We start from the raw sequence: 9,535 nt of genomic DNA, 5'->3' as shown, positions 1-9,535 counted from the left end.
ACGGCGTGAGTAACGGGCAGAACAATGACGTTCTCTTCCACTAGAGGGCAGTACAACCACCTGCTCTAATAAATGTGTTGCCAACTGGCAGTAAAAACAGAAGAAGACGAAGAAGAACTTAAATAACAGTCATGGTGTGAGACGATGTTTAAAAAGAAAGTGTTCAGTCTGACCTGGTCCTGGAGAAAACGCGACCCAGATGAAGGCCCTAGCATGAGTAGTGGTCAGAAGGAAGCAACAAAGGTATACTGGGACAAACCGAGCCAGTTCTGCTATATTTGGTGGAAGAATGATCCGTATGGTTTTTGACATGTCTGTTTAGTGGAGTGCTGCGGGATTTTTCTAATGTGAAATATGAACCATGCCTCTAAAGCCTGGGAAACACTGAAATGTATAATTCAATCAAATGTATGTATTGGGAACTTATTTACTGGAAAATGTGGTAATTCCAGTAAAGCCTGACATGGATGTGTACATCCATCCGTCCCAGGATTGGGTAGATGTGGCGCCTAGAGCCTATCCTAGCGTTCCCAGGCGAGATGCCCCCTGGAGCCGCTCCCAGTCTGTCATGGGGCTAACACAAAGACTTTCACACATACGTCCAATGATGCATGAAGCAGGAGCACCGTGCATGGGGAACATGTAAGCTGCACACAGAAAGGCCGCCACATGGCTGAAGGATTGAAAGCCAGCCATAGTTATAATAACAGTAGAACACGAAAATGTAAGGAAGGTGTATACGGGTGTAGGATGTGGGGATAATAATACTAAAGTCCCACCTGGTAAGCTTTGGTTTTCATTGCAATTACAGCATTAACAGGAACCATGAGGACCATCACAGCCACTCCAGCCAGCACAGACGGACCCAGGTTCTGCACACACGACAACAAACTGCTTCAGTGCAAGCCTGTGGTGCATTATTCACACTAGTGGAACCATCCTTCCACAAGCAGAGCGGCACTTTAAAAACAGATTTTGTTGCACTTTAGAAAAGGAGAAACCAGCTGTAACTGACAAGCATTACATTAAACATCATCTGGAACAATCAGGCTTCCACAGCTGCCCAAGCCTCATGAGCTGAGCCGACACACAATAGTACGTTTATTTTCTTTATATTGAAAGTATGTAAGCAGCATTAAACATTTGATTTTAAAAATATATTTAACGTTTAGTTTACTTAACCTGACCTGCCAAAGAAAGTAGAGGGCCAGGACCACCTGCAGAGGAGCAGACCATATCATGTTGATGTACGTGATGAGATCCATGAAGCGCTGCGCATCCACTGACATCAGGTTGACGATTTCTCCCACTGTAGAGGTTCGCCGTGCCGCGCTGCTGATGACCAAGGCCTGAGGAGCAGATGAAGCGATGACATAGACTTTTCAGCAACCAGTGATGGACAGAATAACAGTCAGATGGTTACATTTATCAACCTTCATCACGAAGAATCTAAATCGCTCTGAAGAAGCACTTGTGTTTGTCCGTTACCTTCCTATAGACGGCTCCAATGACTGCAGTGCGTAAGCGCATGCCTGACACAAAGCATACATGAAAGTACTTCTGCAGGATGAGTGACTGCACGGAGGTGCAGACGAAGAGCAGAGCAGCGTAGAAGTAGCCCTGCCAGGAGGGGGCGCTGGAGTCATTGACAAACTGGATAAGCAGTCTGCAGAGAAACAGGAAACAAAGGAACATTAAGCACCCTGCCCCTCGGTCCTTATTACAACTGCATCGTGTACTCGTGTAGCAGAAAAACACGGAGCAGCCCAGAGCAACACGTCGCACTGTCTACTGTTTGTCACCACAACCTTCACACCTAGAGTCATCATGTAATCATATCCATTTATTTATACAGCACTTTTCACAGGATAAAACCACAAAGTGCTTCACAGTAATATAAAACAGAAATACATAAAATAAATAAACACACAGCACAAATCTAATTAAAAGCTAATCTAAATAAATGAGTCTTAAGCTGCTTTTTAAAAGAATAAATACAGTCAAGTCAAAGTAAAGATGGAGGGAGAGCACTCCACAGCCTGGGGGCCACCGCTCTAAACATCTGTCTCCTCTGGTCTTAAAACGAGTTCGTGGGACTACCAACAGCCTTTGATGAGAAGATCTCAGGCTGCGAGAGGGAGTGTGGGGCTCTAAAAGATCAGAAATGTAAGCAGGGGCATCACAAGTCAAAGCTTTAAAAGTCAGTACCAAGATTTTAAAATGAATTCTGAAGTGTACTGGAAGCCAGTGTAATGAGTGTAACACTGGTGTAACGTGCTCTCTTTTTGGTGTCTTACTTAAAAGCCTTGCAGCAGCGTTCTGGACTAACTGGAGACGCTCGAGATTCCTCTTGCTCAAAGAAAAATACAATAATCTAAGCGAGAAGAAATAAAAGCATGAATAACTCTTTCTAACTCAGACAGCAAAGTTCGCAGTTTGGAGATGTTTCTTAGCTGAAAAAGGCAGCTCCTAATTAACTGTGAGCGTGTTGTGGTAGGGATATGGCAGAACCAAAGATCACACCGAGGTACCTGAGGCTCGGCTGAACAGATGAGCCGAGAGAACCAAGATGCTGTTTGATTAGAGATATCTGGTTGTCGGGGGCAATAATTTAATGAAATGTTGGTCTTTCACCAGCTGGTTCACATTTGCAGCTCTTAGATTTTGTGTTCAGTTCAGAGCACCCAGCCTTCTTAGGGTAACTGAGTGGGTGCTCCACAGGGGACGCTGCAGTCCCACTGGGAGACCTGACGGTGAGACCTGGAGGTGGAGTCCTATCAGCTTTGGGTAGCCCGTTGATGGGTACGGAGCGCCAAGCGGAGCTCGACTTGGCGCTGAGCAAAAACTTGTGTGGGAGGAGTTTGTTGAGGCACAGCAGTCCTGGCAGAGATATATTTAGTGCAACAGATGGGCTCTGATGTGTTTGAACAATTAAAGTTCTAGAGCATGATAAATGCACGATGCAACTTCAGACAGATCAACGACTCAATGTCATCTTATCAAAGGGTCTACAGTTTCCTCACCGCAGGATCTCAGGGCCAACAAACATTAGGATGTCCTGGATTAATTTATAGATGCAGGAGATGAAGAAGTAGGGCCCAAACGTGAGGCACAAGGCCCACAGCAGTGAGGGCTCTTTATTTTTCTTTTGAGGTCTCAGAATCAAGATCTCAGACTCTTCCACAGCTTGGCGCTGAGGGTTTTCACTGTGGGGCACTCGCTTGGACGAGTACAGCATTTTCTCCTCTGACCTGTGAAGAGAAAGCAGAGTTAACCTGGCTGGATGTTTCCCGAACAATCTGCATTTGTATAAAGAAGTCTGATCCCTTTCCTGACCTTTTAAATTTTTGGCACTGTGTGTTCCAGCGTTTGACCAACTGTGGGACGACTCTGTGGGAGCAGTCCTCAGCGTTCAAAGACCACAGGTCCTTCTCCTCCAGTGGGCGCCTGTAGCCTGTCATCATCATTCTGGTGGAGAGGTTAGGACAGGTAGGAGGATAAAACAAAACATGTAGAAGCTCAATGTGCAGTAACGTTTCCAGAAAGCCCCAAAGGACCATGTAGAAACCAGAAGTCTCAACACAGAAGACGTCAGCCGTGTCTTAAATATCAATAACAAGCTCCTTCTTTAGAGAGGATACCGACCAATGTGAGATTTTGTTCATCAGCTTTATTACACAGAAATAAGAGCACGTTCACCGGAGTGGAACGGCTTGTTCCTACCTGGTGATCCACCAGAAGGTTATTCTGGAGAGGAAAGACGCTCCAGGCTCAGGGCACGGATTCTGCAGACAAACATCGAGCAGTTAGACACGATGATTTCCACGGCTCAGAAGACAGCAATGCTTTCACTGTACTACCAAAAGTATTCGTCTTTCTCCCTCGGCCCACCGTTAGCAGCTCTAACAGCTTCAACCCTTCTGGGCTGACTCTGCACTGCGAGTGTGTTTATGGGAATCTTTGACCGTCGTTCCTGAAGGTCAGACACTGACGATGGATGAGAAGGTCCAGCTCACAGTCTCTGCCAACTCATCCCAGAGGGCTTCTGCTGGGTTGAGGTGGGACTGAGTTTGGTGTGGAAGAACCTGACAGGCCTGCACACTGGTCTTTATGGACCAGTGCACAGTCACGCTGGAACAGGAAGGGGCCATCCCCGAACTGTTCCCACAAAGTTGGGAGCATCAAAATGTGCAAACTGTCGTGGCTTCCTGAAGCATTAAGAGTTCCAGGAACAACGAGCTGATTTGGAGGGGTAAGCGAATACTTATGGCAATACAGTAATCTGAGTATAAATGAGTGACAAGGAAAGAAAGAGAGATTCGTCAGGCAGCCTCACAGAGTCTTTAACTTCCCGGGAAAAGAGGGGTGGCTGGTCGGTCAGGCTGGACAGGAACAGAGCAATCAGCAGCAGAGCATAGTAGATGTAGAAGGTGGTGTACCTCCACACACACACTGTCTGAGGCTGCACAACAAGAGCATGTTTTTAATCAAACAACCTTATTTTGTTTATTTACTGCAACATCAGTTCGATTAGTAACCAGTTATTTCTCATCATGTAAGTAAAGTGAGTCCTGCTCAGTGAGCACTAACCTGCTCCAAGGCCTGGAAGACCTTTGACCTGAAGGTGACAGTGGCACACAGCAGTGCCAGCAGCCAGTAGATCAGCATCACCCCCGATGACTGAGCCCCCTTCATCCGCTCATAGTGGATTAACATGACAGCCAACAGCTGCGGCACAAGCACATATTTTATATACTAAAAGAAATGGTCCATTTAGTTTTTACAGCATATATTAAAGAGTCAAGTGACAAAAGAAAGACTACCCTAAATAACAAAATACATGTAAACTTTTCTCAGCTCCGTAAAGAGACGGTAGAGACAGCTGGACGCTCACCATGGTGAGGCCCAGTAAGGTCGGACTGACGAGGCGGACAGGTGCTGGGCTGCTCACATGACTCCTTTCCCAGAAAGAATAAAAGACATCTGACCAGCAGATAATCCAAAGTAAAAAGCCAACAGCCTGTGGAAACAGATGAAATCGCTCCTGGATTCGTTGGCAAATACATTTGGTATTTAGTTTATAGACATATGACTGACATCTCCCACAGTTACTGTAGTGACAAGTGGAACCAACCAATGAAACTACAAACACACCGTTCAGTCATTAAAACAGCTAGATTAGATTAAACTGTGATCCTTGATAATAATATCTTTGGGTAGCAGAACATCAAATGTTTAAACTGTGAAAACACGCAATTGAAAAATAGATAATGTCATTATGACTGTGATAGCAGCAATATAACGTGGTACTAATATCATAGAGCTGCAGGACCATTTGGTACCAGTCAGGTTAACTGGTAACAGGCCAGTAACACGACTGTCCCCAGCCTTCCTCCTGGTTAGGACAGGCCCAGAACCCTGGACAATGAGCGGCCCACGAGGCATTCAGATACCAGGACCCCCTCACCTGCCTCTGCTCTGAGTCCCTCCTGAATGACTGAATTCAAGAGTCCAGCAACAGGCCTCAGCTCCCAGACGCCTGCGGACTATTTTTAAAAGAGGGAATCCCACACAGCGGGAAACATGGACGTTTTTAAGAGATGTGTTACTTCCAAAAAAATTCAAAATGACCTTGTTGTTTTTTAATTGTACCTTTTCCTCAGTTTAAACATTTGTTTTTCTGAATAAACGAATAAAATGATTTCATTCAATTTTCCACAACATCCCATTTTCTTGAACTTGGAATTGCATCATGACTCGAATCTTCAAACATTTGTGTTTGAACGAGTTTCTGCTTTGCTCCACTGACAGAACAGATGAGTGCAGTGATGAAAACTACTACAGCGGGCTCCCATAACTCACAGTTTTGGCTTTGTTGAGGTGAGTCATACATATATATCCATGGTCATGGGTATGGAGGTAGACGAGGTAAAAGGGTGCACATATCCAAAGGTAGAAGCATGGCAGCCACACCAAGACAGTGTTCTGGAAACACTGGGTGAAGTCGGGATTATCGGTGTACCATGTACGGTTCCAATCCTGGAAAAGGAACAGTAAGGCTGAAGACATCTAACAACAGCAGGAAAAGACACTCCTGACACACATTACTTATGTGTGGCCTGGAGTTATTAATATAGCTTTCTTGTCTTATTTAGATCAACAATGTTGCATTTTACTGCTACATGCAGCTGAAAAAATTAAAATGAAAAGAAGACCTCACAGTATAGGACAGGGGTGTCCAACTCCAGGCCTCGAGGGCCGGTGTCCTGCAGGTTTTAGATGTGTCCTTGATCCAACACAGCTGGCTGAAATGGCTAAATGACCTCCTCAACATGTCCTGAAGTTCTCCAGAGGCCTGCTAATGAACTAATCATGTGATTCAGGTGTGTTGACCTAAAATCTGATCTAAAACCTGCAGGACAGCGGCCCTCGAGGCCTGGAGTTGCCCACCCTGCTATAAGACAAACTCAGTTAAACAGACAATAACAAGGCAACTCCCAAAAAGGTTTTGTAGGTGGTGGACACAGACCACGGCCCTCTTCTCAGCAGACGGGACTGATTTTCCTCCATTTTTATTACCAGATGACACCTACAGCCCAATGACATGTATTCCAGCTCATCCAGGATGGCATCTGTATGCGCCACTGCAAGAACGTTTGCTGCATCTCAAAACTGTAGAGATGCTAGGATAAGGTCTAATGAACTCGAAGAGCTGGAGAGAGATGCAGAGGAGCAGGAAGTATAAAAAGCACGTCTGTGGCCACCACCAGTGACCCTTCCCTTTTGAGGCTAACTTGTCATTACTCTCTAGTGGACTTATGACTCTGGTTTGGACCAAAGCAAATCAAAGTGAGAATATGTTGTGAAATGGATTCACAACAGTAGATAGAGTTTATATTATACTTTAATGATGGAGTGCTATTTTCAGTGTCCCTACCTGGAGGCAGTAATGCTAAATGGACTGCTTCTGATATCGACCCAGAGCTTTTCCACTCTGAGCACTCAAAGCTTCACACTTTCACCCAATCACACCAGCACTAGTTTTTAGTGCTATCTAACTAACATTCATACACACTCACACTCCGACGGATGCATCGGAGAGCAACCTGCAACATGCAGAATGAAGCAGACTGGGATCAAACCACTAACCTTCCAGTTGGTAGATGGCCTGCTCTACTACCTGCTACAGCCGATATCAATCCCTCCCTGCTATGTGACAGGAGCCTGACGTAAAAGGTTCGGCAAACAGTGAAAGATGGTACCCAGTGTTACCTGACTGCAGTTTCAAAGTATGGTGACTTCATGTCCCGAGCAAACAAAAGAAACCATGACCTACGTACCAGCTGCTGCCAAGTCCCATGGCAAAAATATAACCTACCAAAGTCATCAGCTGTGAAATATTAATAAACAGCAACTTTTTATTTTTCTTATTTCAACTAAACATAATCCTCAGTTTGATCACACCAGTCACAAACACATACCTGAAACTAATAAAGGATGGAGACAGATCGAATGTGCTCAAGTTACTAATTACAGCCAATCATTTTCTGACAATACACCAATTCACTGTAAAATCATAACGGTTGTTATATGCACAGCTATTCCCCCTCAGAAACCTTCCTGTTCTGTAGGATGTGTTTGGTAGACGCACCATGGTTGCTGTTGTCGGTGCCTGAGCTACCAGTCAAGCTGCGTGATGGATGCTTGTTTCGGTTGAGTTTAAGTTTCTCAGTTAATGTCATCTCAGAGTAGCGGTGCATGAGATGAGCCCTCCTGGCCGTAGTATTCCCACAGCATTTTATTTTATTGAACAAAATACTGATACTTGGCGTTTCTGTATCTGCTGTATCAGCCCCCACCCCCGGGGTACACTCCGTCCTGTGGTGTTACTGTGAGCAGCGCTCAGGACGAGCTTCCATGTTGTGGAGGGAATCAGTTGGTAGTGTGATGATGTCACACTTGTACTTGAATTCTTCATGATCCGATTGCTCGCCCTGTTAGCTAGTTCAGGTGCGTGTGTGCTGTTAGCACCTACTACATGCCTGCTGGTGTGTGAGGTCCTACCCAGCTCCATGTGCCTGGGGCTCATCCCTGGAACTGTGCTGACTGCTTTGCTACATCGATCCTGGGCCACCTCTTATATTGCCTTGCACACTCTTTGGGCACTGGCTGCTTTTTCACTGCAGTTCTGGTTCCAGAACCAGCTTCAGGTCAGACCCTTAGGTCCGTCATTACCGGCAGGCTCTGACATGTCCTCAATAATGGCTTTAAGCACACTACCACAGTGCCACGCGTGGGAGAGAGACCACAGGACACTTAATAACATTCGCACTGTGACGTTTGAGTGTGTACTGGGACTGATGACAACGAGTTCCTACAGACCAGGAAACGAGAGGGAACAACACAAACACGAGCTCGTGAACACTTGTTCCACTGCGAAGCCTTCATGTTCAGATCAGAGAACCTGTGAAACGGCCAACGGAGGCTCAACGATCAGCTGTAACGATGACTTCTAATAAGAGAAGCGCGTCCGACGTGACTAAATAACACGCAACCTGCCGTGGCTTACTATTAGCACGTACCGGGCACCGGCAGCCAACGCCAGCTACGAGAGTTTACAGCTAGAGGAAAAGACACGGAGTCTGTGACAGGTAACTCACCCACAGGGGATCGGACCTGTCCACGCTACAGAACTGATCAAACCCCATTCGCTGCGAAGCATTAGAAAAGCCGGGGCTGCGAGCTCAGCTTGTTTTGTAACGCCTGTTAAGACGAAGCGGAAGGTTGTTCTTCTTCTTCTTCGGTAATTCAGACACTCGGCCCAAACGTCTACACTGCCACCTACAGCTTCTGTAACGTTATGGCTAACTACGCTACGCCATTTGTGCGGTGGGATTGCTGCTGCGATAGTTACAGGAAAAGAACAGGCCGTGTGACTCGTGTCATTACATAGAGCAGACAGTTTGGTGCTGTGCAGTGCAAGCAGGTGTGCCTAATAAAGACTTTACGACCCAGATGTGTGTTTGTGCTCCCAAAACTGTATATTCACAGCAAGAAAGACAGAAAAGGTCATCATTAAAACGATCCCATGTTACACCAGCTGTGTCTGGGAATGTGTCTTAGAAATCACTTTGAGTACTCATCTGACGAATATCACTTCATTCACATTTCTAATGTAGCCGGGTGGAAAATGGGAGGGAAATGTTTATCTTTTCCTTTCCACTAGTGGGTGATGTTTTAAGCATTTTCTCTGGTTGTAGTAGAGAGTGGCTGGTTTTCTAATGTTAAGACAGTACCTGCTCCAGCACCATATCTAAATGCAGGGGTTCATTCTAACCTAACCAACTGCCCAAAAAACTACAAATACCTGGACAGGAAACAGGAAGTTCTTTTGTGTGTAGATGCAGAGGAGGCATGTGATATGTTATGGAGAGAAGGATTTTTGATTAAAATAAAACAGATGAGTGTCAACAGTAAAATGCATAAATGTATAGGTGGATAAGAAATTTCTTAGTGTTAGAATTAAGTTCAAATT

At 45.5% G+C, this 9,535-nt stretch overlaps 1 protein-coding gene across 1 annotated transcript in view; it reads right to left on the bottom strand.

Annotated features, from left to right (window-relative positions):
- The window catches only part of abcc1 (ATP-binding cassette, sub-family C (CFTR/MRP), member 1), a gene marked incomplete in the record, with an annotated part of 41,717 nt that extends 32,898 nt beyond the window's left edge, over window positions 1-8,819 (bottom strand). Inside the window, 11 exon segments of the mRNA XM_014330022.2 lie at window positions 780-872; window positions 1,188-1,349; window positions 1,489-1,666; window positions 3,024-3,251; window positions 3,337-3,468; window positions 3,724-3,785; window positions 4,337-4,462; window positions 4,591-4,728; window positions 4,895-5,020; window positions 5,863-6,039; window positions 8,661-8,819. Coding sequence (XP_014185508.1) covers window positions 780-872; window positions 1,188-1,349; window positions 1,489-1,666; window positions 3,024-3,251; window positions 3,337-3,468; window positions 3,724-3,785; window positions 4,337-4,462; window positions 4,591-4,728; window positions 4,895-5,020; window positions 5,863-6,039; window positions 8,661-8,708 — 1,470 coding nt within the window.
- Between the last annotated feature and the right edge of the window lie 716 nt (window positions 8,820-9,535).

Source organism: Haplochromis burtoni, unplaced genomic scaffold, assembly GCF_018398535.1.
Source record: "Haplochromis burtoni strain Fernald_Lab_line unplaced genomic scaffold, NCSU_Asbu1 Contig_671, whole genome shotgun sequence".
NCBI lineage: Eukaryota > Metazoa > Chordata > Actinopteri > Cichliformes > Cichlidae > Haplochromis > Haplochromis burtoni.
The sequence above is the reverse complement of the archived record's forward strand: the minus strand, read 5'-3'. Positions and strand labels throughout refer to the sequence as shown.